Source organism: Dermacentor silvarum, chromosome 2, assembly GCF_013339745.2.
Source record: "Dermacentor silvarum isolate Dsil-2018 chromosome 2, BIME_Dsil_1.4, whole genome shotgun sequence".
NCBI classification, from domain to species: Eukaryota; Metazoa; Arthropoda; class Arachnida; order Ixodida; family Ixodidae; genus Dermacentor; species Dermacentor silvarum.
This window is the reverse complement of record NC_051155.1, coordinates 176,299,501-176,319,085: the sequence shown is the minus strand read 5'-3', so window position 1 is coordinate 176,319,085 and position 19,585 is coordinate 176,299,501. Positions and strand designations below refer to the sequence as shown.

At 47.2% G+C, this 19,585-nt stretch overlaps 3 protein-coding genes across 3 annotated transcripts; 1 reads left to right on the top strand and 2 right to left on the bottom strand.

Moving 5' to 3' along the window:
• Nucleotides 1–209: 209 nt before the first annotated feature.
• LOC119440583 (protein YkfC-like) lies at nucleotides 210–1,470 on the bottom strand. Its single transcript, XM_037705480.2, has one exon. The coding sequence runs from the start codon at nucleotides 1,326–1,328 to the stop codon at nucleotides 807–809; it is 522 nt and encodes a 173-aa protein (XP_037561408.1). The 5' UTR covers nucleotides 1,329–1,470; the 3' UTR covers nucleotides 210–806.
• Nucleotides 1,471–1,483: 13 nt separating this feature from the next.
• On the bottom strand, nucleotides 1,484–2,380 carry LOC125943564 (uncharacterized; the record flags this gene model as incomplete). The annotated part of the gene is made up of 1 exon (XM_049662975.1): nucleotides 1,484–2,380. A coding segment is annotated over exon 1 (522 nt), but the record flags the coding sequence as incomplete, so codon positions are not given.
• A 2,660-nt stretch (nucleotides 2,381–5,040) lies between these two features.
• Nucleotides 5,041–7,080, top strand: LOC119440582 (calmodulin-beta). The gene is made up of 2 exons (XM_037705479.2): nucleotides 5,041–5,593; nucleotides 6,904–7,080. Exons 1-2 carry the CDS (start codon nucleotides 5,066–5,068, stop codon nucleotides 7,078–7,080), a joined length of 705 nt encoding a protein of 234 aa, XP_037561407.1. The 5' UTR covers nucleotides 5,041–5,065.
• The last annotated feature ends 12,505 nt before the right edge of the window (nucleotides 7,081–19,585 follow it).

The following is a 19,585-nucleotide window of genomic DNA, read 5'->3' as shown; positions in this document are numbered from 1 at the left end:
GCGAGCGTTCTGCGTATTCCGCGGCGTCAACGAATCATGTCCCCGGTTCGTCTCCGTGGGTGTGGAGGAGAGCTCTGGCTCTGGACACCCTTCTGCCCCGATTGTGTTCCGGGTGGATGTTCCGTGGAATCGGGTCGACTCTTAGCGTTTGTCTTAACGCGTCCGGAACGGCGACTTTCTGTGCCTGTTGTGTGTGGTAACGGATGCCGAGACTTTCCATGATCTGGCGTCCCGTTCTCGTGCCCGCTAATCTTTAGAGTTGTAAAGTGCGCTGCGCCTCGGCGATTTCGCTCAGCGTGTTGTGAAGCCCGAGCTGGAGCAAGCGGTGAGTGCTGGTGGACTGGGGTAGACCTAGTGCTATCTTGTACACCCTGCGGATGAGGACGTTGATCTTGGCTTCTTCTCCCTTGTAGCAGTTGTGGAATGCCGCGACGTACGCAATGTGGCACATGACGAAAGAGTGTATGAGCCGTGTGAGACTCGCCTCCCTCATTCCGTTTTTTCTGCTAGTTACCCTCTTGAGGAGTCTCAAGGCGTTGGTTGTCTTGTGCTTGAGTTTAGTAATTGTTTCGCCATTGACGCCGTTGGCCTGTATTATCATGCCCAGGACCCTTATTTTCTGGACTATTGGGATTGTTGCTCCGTTGCTTGTGCGTAGTCTGATCTCTTCTTATTCTCGCCTGGTCGTCGCCGCATTCCTACCACCCCCGGGTGGTCTGCCCCTTTGCGTGGGGCGGTAGAGTAGGGGTTTCGACTTTTTCGGCGAACATCGTAACCCCGTACCCATGAGGTGTTCCTCTATTGTGTCAATTGCTAGTTGCAACGCCGTTTCGATGTGAACCGTCGCTGCCTTCGTTCACCCAGATGGTGATGTCGTCGGCGTATATGGTGTGCCGTACGTCTTCGAGTTCCTGCAGTTTTTCCGCTAGCCGAATCATGACCAGGTTGAATAGCGTAGGCGAGATGACCGAGCCCTGCGGGGTGCCAGTGCTTCCCAGCGTTTGCTCTTCTAGATGGAGGTCGCCGGCCACTAAAACAGCTCGTCTCTCTGTCAAGAAATCTTTCACGTAGTTGTACGTGCGTAAGCCGAGGTTGCGGCGCGATATTTGGCATAAGATCGCCGAGTGCGCGATTCTATCGAACGCGCTCTCGAGGTCGAGGCCTAGAATAGCTCTGGTGCCTCTCGTCTTGCCGTCGAGCACCTGGTGTTTCAGTTGTATCATTGCGTCTTGCGTGGACAGGTGTGGGCGGAATCCTATGATGGATGGTGGGTATGCTCCTTTCTGCTCTAAGTGGGCTTGCCAGCGGTTAAGTAGTGCGTGCTCCATGGTCTTGCCGACGCACGACGTTAGCGATACGGGGCGAAGGTTGTCGAGGCTCGGCGCTTTTCCGGGTTTTGGGATGAGGATCGTTGTCGCAGTTTTCCACTGTTGTGGGAGGCTGCCACGCTGCCAGCAGTCATTGATGTATGCCGTCCACAGATCGGTTCCACAGATCGGTCGTCGAGATTCTTCAGGGCGCGATTTGACACCCGGTCGGGGCCCGGCGCCGATCTGCTGTGGAGGTTGCGCAGTGCCGTCCTGATCTCTTCTGCGCTAAAGTCCTTATCCAATTCTTCGTTCGGATCCCCCTCATACGGGCCGTGTTGTACGGTCGAAGTGCGCGGCAGGTACTTTGCTCGTAACCGGGCGGTTACTGCATCTTCGCCGTGCTTCTCGAGCTCCTTGTGCAACAGACGTTCGAGACAGTCCCTCTGGTGGGACTTGGTCTTCGTTTCGTCCAACAGGTACCTGAGCAGGTTCCACGATTTCCCGTTATGTAGTTGGCCGTCCGCTGCATTGCATAACTCGTCCCATTGCTGGCGGTTGAGCGTGCGGCAGTGTTCCTCGATGTTGCGGTTGATCTCCACTATTTTCTTCCTGAGTCTCCGATTGAGTCTCTGTCCCTTCCATCTGGCCAGGACCGAGTTCTTCGCCTCGATGAGATGCGCCAGGCGGCTGTCCATTTTGTCCGTCTCGACCTCGGTTTCGATGGTCCTCGTTGACGCTTTGGTGTCCGCGACCAACGAGCGGGTCCACGCTTCGATGTCCGTGATCGCATCTCCTGAAGGCTGTTGTTGGTCTCGTTTTTTTTCTAAAATATTCCCAGTCGGTCCATTCGAATTTGCGATTACTGCCCTGCGCCTTGTCCGGCGTCGGGACGTGTATTTCGACGATCATGTGGTTGCTCCCCAGGTCTGTCGACGTGTTTTTCCACGTGGTGTCCGTCGTCCCGGAATTTCTGACGAACGTCAGGTCCGGGGTCGTGTCCCTGGTGGTGGAGTTGCCGATTCTCGTCGGATGCGCCGGATCCGTAATTAACGTGAAGTCGAGTTCCTGCGCGTCTTGTCTGAGTTGTCTTCCCTTTGCCGTGCTATATCCGTAACCCCCCGCATTGTCTGCCACGTTGAAATCATCCCCTGCAATCAGCGTTCTGGACCCGGCAATCTTGAGCGTCTTCTGAAACAGCGCCCGAAAGCGTTGGCGGGGTTTCGACGGACTGATGTATACGTTCAGTATGAATATGCTTTATTTCCTCTGCTTGGTGGGTATCAGTTTGATGAGAGCGTGTTCCATCTGGACGCCACTTAGTTCATGGTCAACGAATGTGAGACTCTCCTTAACGAGCGTGCATAGACCCCTTCCCTCGATTTTGCTGCCGTGAGTTTTGTAACCTGTTAAAGTAGCCGCGTTCGTGAGCGTTTCTTGGAGTAATATTACGTCCGGCTTAAGTGTTGCGTGTCTGATGTGTTGCTGAAGAACTGCCTTTTTGCCGGCTAAGCCACGGCAGTTCCACTGCCATATTACTATCCCTCGATTATCGTTGGCCATGTTGAAGCGGTTGTGAGTTACCCGGCTGCCCTTGATGGTTGCTAGGTCCCGCGTCGGTGCTCGCCGTTACGTGTCCGCTTTGCGTGAATACGGAGTGATTCAATATCATCTGCACATTTCCCTCGATGTTAGTGGTCCTGTTTGCGAGCCCGAGGACTGTTGCGTGAAGGGTCTCAATGGTACTTTGCATGGTACATAGCATTCTCTTGATGTCAGTAATTTCCGCTAGCACCTGGCTCTCGAAACCTCCCTCGTGCGTTTGTTGTTGTATCGCCCGTTTTTTCGGGGCCGGTGCGTCCGCGTCAGGAACGCTCGCCGGTACCGGGGGTTGTGCGCTCTGTTTATTTTGATCTGCCGCAGCGCGCTCGCGTCTGAGTTCTCGCATCTCTTGCATTAGCTTTTGAACTAGTTCGCGCATTACCGCGTTCTCTTTCCTTAGCGCCTCTAAGACGCCGTTATCGGCCTTTTGATTGTGCTCGGGGACTTCAGGTGCTTTGCCGACCCCCTCCCGCGTGGTGCCCCGGACCGTGTCCGCCCAGCTCACCTTGTCTACGGGAGCTGGTGTCCTGGACCTGGATCTCGTCGGAGCGCGGCTGTGTTTTTGCCTGCTGCGAGACCGGGACCGGCTAGGCGATCGCGACCTGGATCTGCGTCTGGTCGGCTGGATGCGCGGGAAGTCTTCCTGCGTCAGTTGGTTATTTGCGTTTTGGCGCTCCCATCGTCATCTGTGAATCACGTACGGAGTCTTGTACCTTGCGTTGCAGGCTTTGTCGGCGGTCATGTGAGCACCGCCGCACAGGTTACACTTGGGCGAGCATTAATGTCCTTGGTCGGGGTTGCGGAGGCCGCAGCCCCGGCAGATGCGGTTGGCGGGATTTGGGCAAACGTCCATGCGGTGGCCGAGGCGACCGCATTGATAGCAGATCATTGATAGTATCTGCTTGCGATACAACTTGCAAGGGATTAGTGTTGCTCTGTACCTGACGAAGTTGGGTACCTTGAGTCCGTCGAACGCAATGACAACCGTGGTCGTAGTTCCGATGCGTTTGGCCGCCAGTGCCAGTGGGTTTCTCTGGTTTACGATGTTGTTGTCCAACACTTGGGGTCCGTCCTCAATGGGGATGCCTCGAATCACTCCTTTCGTTGTATTATCGGGTGCCGTTTAGTCCGCATTGACTTCGTGCGGTTTCCCTTTGATCTGAATTTGCCGCATTTTGGCGTAGCCGTACGCGTTCGATCGTTTTGGAGTGCTGAGAACGACGATGTTCTGATGTGAGTTCGGGCAGACGGTGTCTTCAGCGCTTTCTTCAGTTATACCGGCGGCCGCGAAGATGGCGGCGGTGACTGTCGGGGCGCCGGACCTTAACGATGTCGAGGCCGCCCTGCGGTCGAACCACGATCTTGATTTCATCTTTCGGCAGTCTGGGCATGCGTCCCGCCTTGATGACCTTTCCTTTGATATACTTGGGTTTAGTAACTTGCTGGCCGGTGCCGAGCATGTCCGTTCTTGCGTCGATGTCGTGCGTCTGGTTCTCGCCGCGGTTTCGGCTTCTTCGGTAATTTCGTCGGGGGAAATGTCTTCCCCCATCAATTGCACACTCATTCTTGAGTCACGTTCGTCGGCTTGTGCCGCTTCTTTGGGAAAAGTCCGTATACAGCGGCAAGCCGTCTGTCGGCGGCGCGCAGCTGCTGCGCCGGCTAGGCCTAGCGTTCAGCGTAGACGCCTAGACCTCGCGCGGCTGCGGCGTGATCGGAGCACAGAAAGTTCAATATCTCCGCGAATAATGGTGGCCCACCTCAAAATTGGGTATCCGTCGATGCCTCTCGACTTCACAGATCCGTTGGTGAAAGATAGTCGGTAAAATACAGTTGAAATCGCTGCGAAATCATTTGTAGAAGACGGAGCCGATGTGAACGCGTCCGCTCACCTCGACGACCGCCGCGCCTCCCTCCGTCTTCCTTGCTAAATTCTTATATTTTATCTGATTTCATTCCTTTAGCCACTCAAAATTTCTCCATAGTGATTCTTTTTAGACTCGGATTATGTTTTTCTTATATCACCCGATTCTTGGCCAATCCCACATAGTGGGTATGAGCCGCTCTCGGAGTCAGGCAGGCCATCATCATCAAGCAAGCAAGCAAGCAAGTGCACCAGCGGCGGCAGCGGCGGCGGCGGCGGTACGTCAGTTCTGGCCATGAAGCGATCCCAACCATTGCACTCGCCCCCTCCAGAAGGCGAGAAACCGACCACCAGTGCTTCAACGGCGCCGCCGCCGCCGAAAGCTCCAGGTAGCAGTGCACTTAAAGCGAATGCCGGCGGCCCGAGTACCAGTGGCGCCGGTGGCAGCGGCAGCACCAAGGGCCCGCCCAAGGGCATCAGAAAGGAGACCAGCGCACCAGGCGGTGGCGGTGGTGGCAGTGGAGGCGGTGGCCGAGCGCAGACGGACGGGGCCGTTTCGCAGCTCCCCGAGGACACGATCGCGGAGCTCCGCGAGGCGTTCGCGCTGTTTGACAAGGACGGCAACGGTGCGATCAGCACCAAGGAACTGGGCACCATGATGCGCGCCCTCGGCCAGAACCCGACCGAGGCCGAGCTCAAAGACATGGTCGCCGAGGTGGACACTGACGGCAACGGCACCGTCGAGTTTCCCGAGTTTCTCGCCATGATGACGAAGAAGACGCGCGCCGCGGATACCGAAGAAGAGATCCGCGAGGCGTTCAAGGTGAACGCCCTGAGCCTTTACTTTCCCGCCATTTAGCTCCAGCCTGAATTATCCCTGTGTTCACTTGAAGCATTCAATAGGTAATATACATCAAGGCCTTCCTCACGAGAGAAGAATCGTGACGCTCCTTCGACAATGTTATGCCCGTGAGCCATGCCACACGTGCTGCAGCCCAAACAAACATGGGCAATACATGACGAAGTCCTAAGTTTTAAGCAGGAGATAACTAAAATGTAATTCTATTCTATAGGGACATACGGGCTTGAAACCACTCAGAATATTGACTTGATATGCAGGAATGATTCATGTGCGGCTTACTGAAGAACGTACGCCTTGAGTGGTTTGACCTTATTTAGGCCACGATGAGAATCGAAACGTGCAAAACCTGCTGTGGCGCATTTACATCACCGTTGCTGCCTTTAAGGCAAACGTTAGCCGTTTGGAAAACAATACTGAAATAACGCTCAGAACATGGTACCCTCAATTGAAATGTCTGACTCCTATCGCATGAAATCTCATCTAAAGCGCCAGAAGGTTATGTCTTACGGCTGCGATACGGACGCAATCAAATTCAGTAGTGCGAGGTAATAATAATAGGTAAAGGAAGCGTTACAATGCATGTCTTAAGGGCATTTCAGGGTAGCTTACTTGAGCTACATTAAGTACGCTAGAAGTGCTTCGCGCTCAGCGGCTTTTTTCCGAAGCAACAGCCTCTGCCAAATGCTCCAGTTAGCTGCCACTATGTGTGCTTGTGTCCGTGTGTACTACGCCCAAATGGGTCATTTCATGAATCACCCCTAGCATGGTGGACATACAGGCTCTCTGCTGTGTGTGTGTGTGTGTGCGTGTGCGCGTGTGCGTGCGTGTGTGCGTGCGTGCGTGTGTGTGCGTGTGCGTGCGTGCGTGTGTGTGTGTGTGTGTGTGTGTGTGTGTGTGTGTGTGTGTGTGTGTGTGTGTGTGTGTGTGTGTGTGTGTGTGTGTGTGTGTGTGTGTGTGTGTGTGTGTGTGTGTGTGTGTGTGTGTGTGTGTGTGTGTGTGTGTGTGTGTGTGTGTGTGTGTGTGTGTGTGTTGCATTAGGAGCTGACTCCTTTTTTACAGGAGCACCAGCCTCAACTCGTTACCGATCGACGTCTAAATAAAAAGGTTGGCCTTCACCAAACTTTCGACAAAGAAAATGTTTTGTATAGTAATTTTATCCGATCCACAGGGGGTGGTTGGAGTGAAGGGGGGACGGGGGGGCGCATGTATTTCGCATCGTTATCACATATGTGCTATTAAATGGTGCAGTTTTTCCTTGATTTCTTGCGCAGGTCTTCGACAGAGACGGGAACGGCTTCATCACTGCATCTGAGCTGCGCCACGTCATGACGACCTTGGGCGAAAAATTGACGAACGAAGAAGTAGACGCAATGATACGGGAAGCTGACACGGATGGAGACGGCCAAATCAACTATGATGAGTTTGTTGCACTAATGACGTCGTCCTAAACGTTGAAATAAATGTATTTTATTCAACCTCCCTACACCATTGGCATCTACTGGACATATATTATTGATTGTGGATTGTTAATTGCAGTGTTGTGCACGCTATTGGCATTGTTGCCCCTAGATTTCAGTTTCGAAGACTGACACGATCATTATTTGCGTTGTTTTAGCCAGATATCAATGCGTAGTTGTGTTTTCTATCGTTCATTCTTGCTCAACAGCTGGTCGTCTGATATGTTAGGACGTTGAGTGGTTGCCTATCCTGCAACAATCCCTCTTGGTATTAGCAGTATGCCTAAAAAAAGCTAAGGTCGTTATTTCTATACTGTTTCCTAGACATGGCGGCAAGAGAAACGTTTAAGTAGAGCCGTCGCAAGGCATTTGTAACCTGTTGCGGCATTCAAAACAACGCGGCATGAAGCCAAGTTGGCCGAAAATTCGAGTCGCAGTGAAGCTCCTGGTATCGAGCAGTGCTGCTGCCAGCCATCCGTGCGCAACCAAGGAGACTTACTCCTTCTAGTGTTCTAATGCGCAGCATAACCCTTGCTAATGCATGATGCGGATAAACGTAACACAGACGTATTAGAAAAGGTACGAACTAATATTGCGCTTGCCCAAACCTATGCTTTCTACATGCTCTAAAATATTGCAAACACTTCGTGCCTTGAGGAGGCCGATTCGCATCCTGGTCCAGTCAACTTCAGATTTCATGTAATTAAACTATCTCCCACGAGCGGTTCTTGGCCTATTTTGTATAAGACCACGTATTGAAGCTTCGTTTATCTGGCTCCTCCTCAAAATCTAATGTTGCGTATCACTGATAAAGAGCCTAACACTGCTATTAGGTAGAAATGAGTCCTGTGGGACGCTCGCATATGCTCACGTACAGACAGGTCACGTCAGATTTAAGACACTGTCGAATTAATGATTTCCGAGTGTCAAGCGAGCGAACTAAACACCACCGTAATAATTACATCTGTCTAGGTGAACTGGTAGGCTCCTCCCTGCTTTCACAATGTATGATATTTTGCCACGAGCGATATACAATTCGACAGGACTAGCGCGAACACAAGCATACATGCACGCACACACCCACGCGAAAGAAAACAAACAAACGGGAAGAATTGTGAGCACCGAGTGAATTTTATTAAGGAAATAAATGCATGCGCTGTCTTTTCCTTGAGTGGTAGGCACATGGCAAAGAACGTTAACTACCACTTGGCGTTCATTCAAGGCCATTTCACCTGTATGACATGCATGCCACCATGGCTCCTCTTCAAAATATCACTTTTAACAAAATATATTTCATTCTTCTTCTTGATCTTCAGTGTGTCTGCAGGTCTTCGTGGTCGTTGACTTACGACATCGAAGCAACGACTCACCCAGCAACAAGTTCTGCTATTGCAAAACTCGTTCAGGCAAAAACAAAGTTGGAATACCACATTCAGCAGAGACGGAACGTAAAGCAGCACGCGATATCTTCTTACAGTCTCACATCTTTGCGTAGAAGGTACGTCAGTTTCGTCTTAAAGTGTCAACGGCAGCATGTCTGCCTATCCCGGCGCAGGCCTAACTTCTGAAACAGCAGGCTGGCCTCGCTAATGGTGCACGTGTTCCAGAGCCTATATACGCGAAAAAAAAAAAACAACAGAAAATGGTAAAAGTTAATGCCACCTAAAACGAAGCTTAGCGACGTCACTGTTAACGATAACACTTTGCGACTTGAACCACGTAAAAGTAAAACGTGCATCGGGTGTCGGTGCTTTGCCACATCTTCGGCTTGTCACTTCTACGAATTTTAATCCGCTTCGCTCCTGCTAAGCCGTTTATTATGGAAGTTTTTTTACACTCAGCCTTCTTTTCCTTTGTGCGCTAAGCCTGCGAAAAATGCGACCGATGTAACGATGCACCTTGTTATGCGGCTACAAGCTCTCCGCCTTCTCGTATCGTGTTATTCGTTGAAGCACTTCGCTTGTTTTATTTTAACAAGGCCACGAACGGGTGCACATTCTCTGCGTCGGAAGCTGTCTTCTCTGCCTTTAAGACGAGCTTTTAAATATCAATCTGAGCATGAGAGGTTCTCGTTTCTTCATAGTAGTAAGCTGTGCTTCCTCAGTGCCTATTGTGTAACCAAGTCAGCAAAAATGAGACGAGAAAAAAACTGCACAAAATAATTAGCAGGGTGACATAACGCTCAGTATATATATATATATATATATATATATATATATATATATATATATATATATATATATATATATATAATCTTGAAACTTGAAAGACTATTGTGTTGCAGTGATTTCTGCAGGAATATTGCCGAAGGCTGCTGAATCGTGCCCGAGAAGGCTCCGGTTAACCTGTCCAAAGTTTTTTTAGCATAAAACTTTACCATTAAACACACAAATATTTATGGCGCAGTACATAAGCACAAGAATTTCTCCTTCGTTCGATAATGAAGATGTACTAATCTTCTCCTGTGCAAGGTGAACTTTTACTGTGACTGTCCCCTTCGGGTATCGTAAGGTATGGGGCAATTCGATATGAACATAGGCCTTTAGTTATTTTCGTGCTGAAGTTCGCATATTGTGACAGGACAATTAAGTCGTTACGGCGGCCGATGAACTGAAGGCAATGTTCGCGACCGGATTTCTCAATGAAAAGGCTTAACGCGATATGCCGTGAGCTAAATGTTCTTCACTATGCACAAAACTAACAAGAACGTGAAAGTGAATGTTTTAATTACCTCTACACTGGAATTGCAGCATCTGTCGTTTCGTTCTGCAATCGGCGGTTGCACAACGAACGGCGGTTGTGCAATCGTTGTCAAAACAATCGTGATGAGGGCAGTGAGAACTCCATGCACTTTCGCTTAAGGCGTTTATCGATTGTCTGCGTAGAGTGGGCATTCATTTATTTACTTTGAGTAGCGCGAGGGTCATTCCTGTATGGTATTTATAGGAGGCACTGTATGAACAATTGCATTGTAGCTACCAGGTAACATACCTCAACTTTGAACATAATGTAATGACAAAACAACCTGAACACAACAGGCAAGCAAGATTCGTTAAGAAAGTCGAAGTCAAACGCACATAGGATATGCATGTGTTAGCAAGTATACAGATACTGTGAAAAATTGTCAGTACTGACCACGCCGTTATTTCACGGATAATTACTGAGAATCATGCAAATAAACCCTGACGAGAACTTTGGTTAACATCGAATTCTCTTTATGGAAAGATGGCACAATAAACCGGATGGTTTTTACCGATTCGTCACTTGTTCGCGTACTCAAGCTATACCCACACTACCATGCTGCACCGCGTTAAGAACCAAAATCTAACTATACGGGGCCTAATGGCCCAGAACTGCACCATGGGTTATAACTGATGAGGAGTGCCTGTAGTGAAGTGCTATGGAATAATTTGAACCAACTTGGGTTCTTTACCGAGCCCCTACGTTTATAGACACACGACTCGTTTTATTACACGACCACAAAATGTTACACAATGTACACTGTGGAAACAGCTGCAAATTCAAAGAAAGGCCCGCGCGCTCCTCTTACAGGAGACACTCCGGCTGTGAGCGACGTCACGTCACACGCATGGCGTCGTCACGTCACACGCATACAGCCTGCAGCGAACCAAGAGATAGCCAGTAGCGACTTCCGTGAAACGAAAAACATGCGGAAATGACTCGGGGAAATTTGCCGTGCAGCGAACAAAGGAGAGAGACAAGAAGAAAATGCCGAGGTCACGTGAACCATGAGCAAACACAGCATCGGTTTTGACCTGGGAGAACGCCTGAGGTGAGTGTCGCTCGCGCAAGAAGGCGTCGTCAAAATTTATGATGTCACGGCACGCTGGTGCGGGAGCTTCAATGCATTTTTTTTTTGCATGTTTTCAGTCTGGCTTACTAAGTATCTTCTAGGGTTACGGGTGACTTCCCTGGTATTGGAGAAGAGCGATTTGCTAGTACCACTCAACTTATTTCTTCTCTCTGGTGTTCCTTTACAGCCTGTGTGGCACGATTGTTCATGTGCCACCACACTCATGTTAAAAGGTAGATGCTCGGTATATGTATCGAATTCTATCGCGGGGCATTCTGTAGACCAGGCTCTCGGCGGTATTCTTGCTTCAGTCGTGAAGCTACTATTTCTTAAATATTTTGTTTAATAAGACTGCTTGAGTTCTATTTAAGATATGGTGACAGATAGCCGTTTGATTGCTATAGTCCGCGCTGTTATAGGAGCTTATATCAGCGCATAGGGCACTGATCTTTTTTTTTGTTGGTTGCCATTTATGACTTTCTCAAGTGAAATTTTGTGGATGTCAAGCAATAGTGTGTTAAAAGAACTTTTTTTATTATTCGAAAACTAGGTGCATGTTAAAGAACCCCAGGTGGTCCGAATTTTCCGGAGACTCCCACTACGGCGTGCATTGTAATCAGATCGTGGTTTTGACACATAAAACCCCACAATTTAGTTTTAATTATTCAAAAACTATTTCAAAAGTTGATTCGTATTCGAATTGGTGTCGTCCCTATGCGAATGGTATTTGACTTTGTTTTCAAGATTGCTATGCACACATCCTCAGTTTTCTACTACTTAGAAAAAGAACTTTACTATTGCTTTCATTATTATGCGCACTTAATTTTGCTGTGTACTCGCGCAGTAACGTTCTTATGGAACATAGTAATATGATTTGTGTTCATTGCGAATTCATTTTAAGGCGTATATTATGGTTAATGAAGAAATTACCGCGCTTTAATATACGAATACTGCTGAATTTTGATAAGTTTTGGACAACAACACTCAATATGAGTATATTATTCTTCTCATTCTAGAATTTTCTCTCAAATGTTTTAAAAACAGTTGCGTAGTGAAAATTAGAGGCTATATAACAGTAATCTAGGCAACAAGATATGTGTTTTGATGACAAAATTATTTCGGAGTAGGATCATATAAAATGCCGTAAGGCCATTCAAAGCCACCATGAGGAAGCTTAGACAGAACCGTTCAAGCTTAACCACGAAAACTCAAGCTACACGAGTACAATGGCGTGATATTTCTTTGTGGTAATATTACTATGAGATTCTGCTCTTTGCTGAGCACTAGAAAAAGCACGTGAACAAGAAATGTAGGCGAGAATCATTTGAAAGAATTGCACTTCAATATTAACTTCCCTCAATAGCTTAGTGACGCCTTAATGTCAACCGCATTTACGAAATACTGCCTGCGACATTATTCATTTTATTATAGTTAAATGTGTAAGAAGTTGTCATCACGCGGTAAATTAATTAAATTTTCAATTTTTACATACCTAAACCACAATCAAATTATCAGGCGCACCGCAGTGGGTGACTCCCGATAAATGTTGACCATCTGAGGTTCTTTAACGTGCACCTAAACCTAAGTACGTGGGCATTTTTTGCATTTCCGTCTCATTAAATGCTGGTCACATGGCAGGGAATCAAACGTGCGACCACGGGCTTCGCAGTGCAGCTCTATAACCACGAATCCACCACGGCCGGTGGCACCATGGGTCATGCGGACTGCTCCGTCTAAGGCAAATAATACATATGAAAGATACGCTGGCTGAAAGAAACAAACATGAGGCAGAATATTAAAACATATTTAGTGCGGGCCATTTTCACTGAACGGCATAGAATATCTGGTTCGGATAGCGAAAGCGGGGATAACGCTGTTTTCTTTAGTGTTCTTTCCTCATTCGACAAACGTGCATGGGCTTTCTCCCAGCCTTAAGAAATCCTTCAAATGCCGCATGTGTTTGCTCTCCGTCAAAGTTCCCTACAGGATGACAGAGAAAATGTATGTCAAGTTCTCGCCAAATGTCCGAATTTAAATCCGACCATCGGAGTCACAGGACGTTATAACTTTGAAAATAAGACACCTTCTGAAGCGTACATTAAGGATGACAATAAATTATTGATTTGTTTAATAATTTCAAATTGATAATTTGAGTCCATGTGGTCGACGTCCATTGTAGTGCGCCGACGCTATACTCTGCATGGTTGATGCTATAGATGATTTGAAAAGCTTCTGACCAATACTAAACGATTAATGAGTCCTTCAATAGACTTGCTCGGACAGCCACTACTGTCCAAAATCTTGTTTTTTTAGGATGTTCCGACCCAATCTGTCATAATTAGTTGTTTACGATGCGCATGGCTCCCCGGCGCATAGCTAAAGCTATAGTATTTCAATGTCGGGCTTTCATATGCGGCTTATTTAGGTGTTTTCAGATTGCAACATTACCGCAGAAGCAGGGATCACAATTCCCGACCAATATACAGGGATTACGATCAAAATATTTCTAAAGTGTTATCGCAGTTCTCTGCCGTGTGGCTGTGGCCGCAGATATGAGCACCAACCGCACCGTCAGTACCCTTAAAAATCTATCCTCGGATGTATACCGTTTTCAGTGGCACGCTTCCTGTAGGAGAAACAATTTTTATGCTAATCCAATCGCGGGCCCGAAATCTCGACCAAATTGTCGTAAGTTCGCTACTTCTGTTCAGCACTGCAACGTATATAGGATTATTTGCTTCCGCAGCAGCGTTCGCATGGTTTCTGCATTAATGACTTTTCGACACTTTTCGCGGAAGCGAGTGCGTATGCGAGTGGGAGTCAGCCTTACACAAACAAACGCAGAACGACTTCTCTGAAAATTGAAACTGCATTGATGTAGATTACAATAGTAAGTTTTCGTCAGGACGCACACTGAGCGTATACTTACAGCCAATACTATCAGCTGATGTGTGCACGCACCAACAATGCAAACAGGAAGATCACCTAACAAAAAAGTCGCAGTTTCCCCCGAAAGGCGAAGCATCAATTGCGATAGCAAATTTACTAATAGAGCATACAGAGTAAGGATAGTAGTTTTATCGGCTACATAAACATCGACCCATTCGCTTACTAACTGAATTAACAAGCATGGAGTCAGCGCGCACAAGCAAACATGAATAGATCACTCTCGATTACCACAGACAGTGCTTATTGGCGTGAGCAAGCTTCCGCTTTCCTGCTTTCGCGTGGCAGATTGAGTCGCCCGTTCCCCTTGCGCCTGGTCGCAAGATACGCATTTAGTGCCACAGCTAAATGTCGCCTCCCCTCCCTCCCTCCGTCCCTGATATCCTCCCACGGCCTTTCGCACGACGGGAGATGTCGCGTTTACTCTCCGCCATGCGTTCGCTCTCCGTGACAGCGCGCGTCCCTCGCGCGCTTTCACTCGCACATACAGCATACGGCGTGCGGTGACGATATTATCACCGTTGGACCTTATACGGAACCTCATGGCGACGACGACGACGACGACGGCAGGTATGCGCTTGGAGTGTCCATATAATTGCTATCGCAATAAAATTCCATCTTCAAAGCGTAGAGGCTCTCAACCACACAAAAAGAATTACAAAGAGCACATATATTTGAGCACATATACGCATACCACTATCGCGGCCCCTACTTCCGAACTTTCAGACTTTCAAGCAGTGTGCGCTATATCTGATATTCAGCATTAAGCTCTTCCTCTGTGCGTGCATGCGTGCGTGCGCCTGAAGCCCTTCGCCTTTTCCCGGTATCTGCCAGCAGAACTCACCGCTGGGCCTGACTAAGCGGCAGGCCAGCAAATACGGTAAAACTAATATAACGAAATGCTGCAGCTAATTTCTTGCACTGTTTGGAAGGATATTGCGTGAATAGCTACTGCGACTAATTTACAATGGACATGAACGCGTACAACTACTCTCTCTTTCCACTTCTTGCCGAGTGGAAGTAGATATTCTGTCGTTAACGCGCTTAGCCGGCGCCACAGTTCGTTTTCGTACAGACGGCCAAGGCGAAATATTTGTAGGGCAACTGCGATAAACTGCGGCGGAAGGCTAAAAGTGTCAACTAGCACTTAGAGAGAAACAAGCCAGGCATAACAAGATATGTTTCATACATCATGCAGAAGTTATTAATGCGCAACATTTTGTTCATGGATTAGTTTCTTTCTCCCTAATAAAGCCAGGATTCTGGATCCTGTAATAGCCTCCATAATTAAACAGGGCACTATATGAAGATTATGAAGATTTTTTCTCTTTTATTTTAGTTCGTGTCACTTTGCGTCATTGCTATTCACATTTATTTTTTCATTTTATCCCCTTACCACAGTACAGGGTAGCCAGTCTCCTCTTACACTGGCTAACATTCCTTCCTTTCTCATTATTTTCCTTTGGCATCCCAATTTGAACGCTGTTTAGCACTGCATTTTGACCAGCTGCACTTAAGCGCCATGTTGCAATATAAGCGTGTCTCGGGAAATCTCTGTGTTAGTTCTAAAGGAGGGAAACACTGCTCGAGTGTCGACCGAGAAAATTGGTTTTACACGTGAATGCATTATAACAGCACAGGTTCGGTCTTTCGTGTAAAGTTGTTATTTTTATTTCCCACTGCAGTAATGCGGTGTCACCTCGCTAACGGCTGAAATTTGTCGACAGGAGGCGCACGGAACGAACTGGACTAATGGTACCTTGATGCGCCCGCATTGAAACACCGTAACCGAAATATTTTGGTCGTCCTCTTGATCATGGTAAGCCGTTTCACAAGTTCGCAGAACCTTCACTGCAACTGTGAAAACGAGGCTACCACAGGCTTGCAGCAGTAGAGCTTCTGCCAGAGCACTGACGTTTTTTTTTTTTTTTTTGTCATTTATTATACTGGCCGTCCGGTACGTACCCGCAGTGTTCGCTCATGGTGCGGGCATGCTATAAGAATGCGGTGACTAAAGTGGATCCTCACTGAATTTGTAGGCACATATTTAATCACTTGTATGCAACGAAGAAAGCTTATACGCAATGCCAGTCTCAACGGCCGCAATACATATGTACCTTTTCGCCCATATTGCACGAAATGACGTGCAGAAGGTTGGCGCTCCTGCATGTTTTTGTCGTTTGATCCACGTGTACACGTGCGGGCTCCCGTGTATTTGTATGCATGCCCCTTATATACGCACTCGCATTTACCAGCGAGACTGAAGCGGCAACCTATTTTCAGTGACCTCTAATGGAGGTATCTCTTGGGCTGTAACGCACGTTTCCTATGAAAAATGAAGGCAACAAGTTGGTGGTCTCGCAAACCGTCCATAAATCTTGCCCTGAGAGCCAACAACTGTAAGTATTGTGCATTGTGTGCTGCACGGAGCATACCTGCAGCTCTGTGTTATGATTCCTCATGCATGAAACCTTGAAGTCATCACATTTTTTTTTCGTACGCCATTCTATTGCAAGCCCTACTGAACAACAGATATACGTATGTACTTGCAAGCTTGAATATGCCGGAGATGATAGCCTGGCTGGTTGTCTTGCATGATATTCCAGGTGCAGTGTGATATTTATTAAATACACGGAAGAAAAGAATAACAACGAATAGGTAAACAGAAAACGCAAATACACATGTGCACTCTTACGCGATTGTTACCGTAAGCCAAAAGATCGCGGAAATGCTGTCTGCTAGGTATTGTTGCTAGATGCTTAGTGTATGATTTGAGGCGACTGAATATTTGCGGATGTCCAAACGAGACAACGGGGTCACGGGAAGATGAAGATGCAAATTGATCAACAGTCGGGGAACAAAGAAACCTCAGCCTGGTTTCCCAGCTGACGCTGAATTCGACCGAGAGAATTGTCTCGTCAGGGCACTGACAAATACAGGCTCCTGACGGAACTTCCGGAAAGCTGAGTCTTTCATGCCAGAACGTTGACTCCCGTCCCGACTTTTCTCTTCGTCGCACACTGTTGTTCTTTTGGTGACGTACGCATCCAGCCTAAAACTCGTAAGCTTGTATAACCTCCTGAGACCCGAAAACAACTACGGGACATAATCGCTCTTTAAGGTGGTTTTTATTGTCTATTGTTATGTTAGTAACTTGAAAAAAAAACTTTTTTTTTGAAATTCATATACCATTGTTAGACGTCAAAATCTGCGTCTCCATGTCTCCACTATCTCCATCATCTACTCATCTTCCCTATGGTAAAAACAGCATTTCATTGCTTAAATGCAGAGATGTAGATGAAACGATGTATAGTGCATTGCCATTGTGCTACCGCGTTCGGTATTTTCACGCAATCTCAGTGATTTAGAAACACACATCAAGCTTGCTTTCGGCCATCTGGGACGACACAGGGGTATCGATCAATTTAGTGTCACATTTCTCGAACGTGGACTACGGGAATATGAGCAAATCACTTCTTTACGGTTACACATGTACCGTACTTCATACCCAGAACGATTATCTTGCGTAATCACTACCGAGTGAATTTCTAAAGATAGCTGAAGCCAATGTGCAATGCAGAGCCGCTAATAATCGCACTTCCGTAACGTCTCAGAATTCGATCATTTGATTAAGGCTGGCGTTGGGGCTAGTTTAAATGACATAAAATAGCGCTGCAGGCGTTAGGGCAAACACACAACGTGATAACAGACTATTTAGTTGTTTTTTAGTTGTTTTTCACGTTACGTCATATCACGCCTGAAGCAACCCGTCACGAATGAATGAGCATGATATCGGTCCATTTCCTAGGTCACAAGCGCTCTTCGCACTAACTGCGCTTCGAAAGGTACGCGTACTTACGCAGATGCATTCGTCGATGTAAGAAGGCCCCGCCTAAAAGCTTTCCTAATAATCTCCAGACCAAGATCCTAAAATTATAAAGTAAATAGTTGAGCGGAAAAGGCCAAACACAGACAGCAAGGGCACGCTGGCAAAAAGGAAAAGCCTAGAAGCATAAAGCACCATTGTGAAAGAGTTTGCCAGATGTCATTCGGTGCGACATATGTCGTCCATACAGGCATATGCTTCAATAAAAAATTCAAAAAGCACAATCCCAATCAATGTATGTGCGTGCGTGTGTGTGTGTGTGTGTGTGTGTGTGTGTGTGTGTGTGTGTGTGTGTGTGTGTGTGTGTGTGTGTGTGTGTGTGTGTGTGTGTGTGTGTGTGTGTGTGTGTGTGCGTGCGTGTGTGTGTGTGTGTGTGTGTGTGTGTGTGTGGTGTGTGTGTGTGTGGTGTGTGTGTGTGTGTGTGTGTGTGTGTGTGTGTGTGTGTGTGTGTGTGTGTGTGGTGTGTGTGTGTGTGTGTGTGTGGTGCGTGTGTGTGTGGTGCTGTGTGTGTGTGCTGGTGCGTGTGTGGTGTGTGCGTGTGCGTGTGTGTGTGTGTGTGTGTGGTGTGTGTGTGTGTGTGTGGTGTGCGTGTGCGTGTGCGTGTGTGTGTGTGTGTGTGTGTGTGTGTGTGTGTGTGTGTGTGTGTGTGTGTGTGTGTGTGTGTGTGTTGCATTCCGGTATTTCATCTGGGAAGGGTGCGTGATTCCCAAAGGGATCCGCGGATCAACGTGCCGTATAGTCGTATAGTATTGTTGTTCGTTTTAGCAGTGGCGTTTGGCTGATGTGTGTTTCCGGCTTATCGCTTCTAAGCCAGAACATATCCTGGGCAATGAACCAATAATTTATTATATGTTTGTGTGCGTGTGGTCGCCTTTTTGTCTTTGCTGTACTTCATATTCCCTGCCAGTCACACACTCACCTTTCACCTTACTTAGAAGCTCGAGAAAAAAAAATGTGGGCCAAAAATGTGCTGAGAAACTTTTGGCTGCTTTGAGGATTACATTTATTAATGCAACAATTGTTTCTTATTTTTTGCCCATTTCTGATTAAGAATAAAACTATTTTATTCGTGATATCTCAGTCATTCGCGTTTTCACAAATATGAAATAATGGCGCGCGTAGAACAACGTCAGTGATATGCACTTCTATTGAATATGCGCACTCACACGCACAATTTATGCAGCGTAAATCCCGATATCATTCCTGCTTTTAGGTCGACGAACTGCCGGAAGGTGTAAGCGCAGTAAGGAGAGCGCGAAATTATAATGCAGAAAACAAAAACAATTACAGGTTAGATGTCTTGAAAAAGACATCGACCTCGAGAAAAATCCCTACTTCCGGTTGCGTACTACGATATGGGTTCTATAAAAACGAGAACAGCACCATGCATATAAGGCAGTCACCATACACCCATGAACTTATAATACGAACAGACTTACTAAGTCTTTCGAAGGTACTTTGTTTAACATCGATTTGAATATGTGCTTCGAATTAGCCCATTTTTTCAGTATTATTGCTACAGCAACATTTTCGAGCTTTATGCTACGGTATGTAAGTCGCTGCTTTGATACAAAATTGACTATAGTGGTGTGCCCCGACACTTGAAGATAGAAAATGGGACCTGATTTCATGAGCCGCACCCATTTACTTGTGAGCCATAAACGATTCCCGGCGGATAAAAGCAAATGTTTCTGTATTTCCTGAAGAATTTTTTCGCTCATTCTAGGAACGCGGCATGGGTCAGTGACTAAAATAAATAATTGCAGCGCATAGGGATTCCCTAGAGCAAGAGTTATCCTGCGTCAGGATAGACCTACTGGAACAATTTTTTTATTAGCGCTAATATATGG

Excerpts from the sequence above, each read along its gene's own strand:
- LOC119440583 (XM_037705480.2), bottom strand. The coding sequence starts at position 1,328 with ATGGAGCACGCACTACTTAACCGCTGGCAAGCCCACTTAGAGCAGAAA.
- LOC119440582 (XM_037705479.2), top strand. The coding sequence starts at position 5,066 with ATGAAGCGATCCCAACCATTGCACTCGCCCCCTCCAGAAGGCGAGAAA. Across the intron at positions 5,594-6,903 it reads AGATCCGCGAGGCGTTCAAG|GTCTTCGACAGAGACGGGAA; the intron begins GTGAACGCCCTG and ends TTTCTTGCGCAG.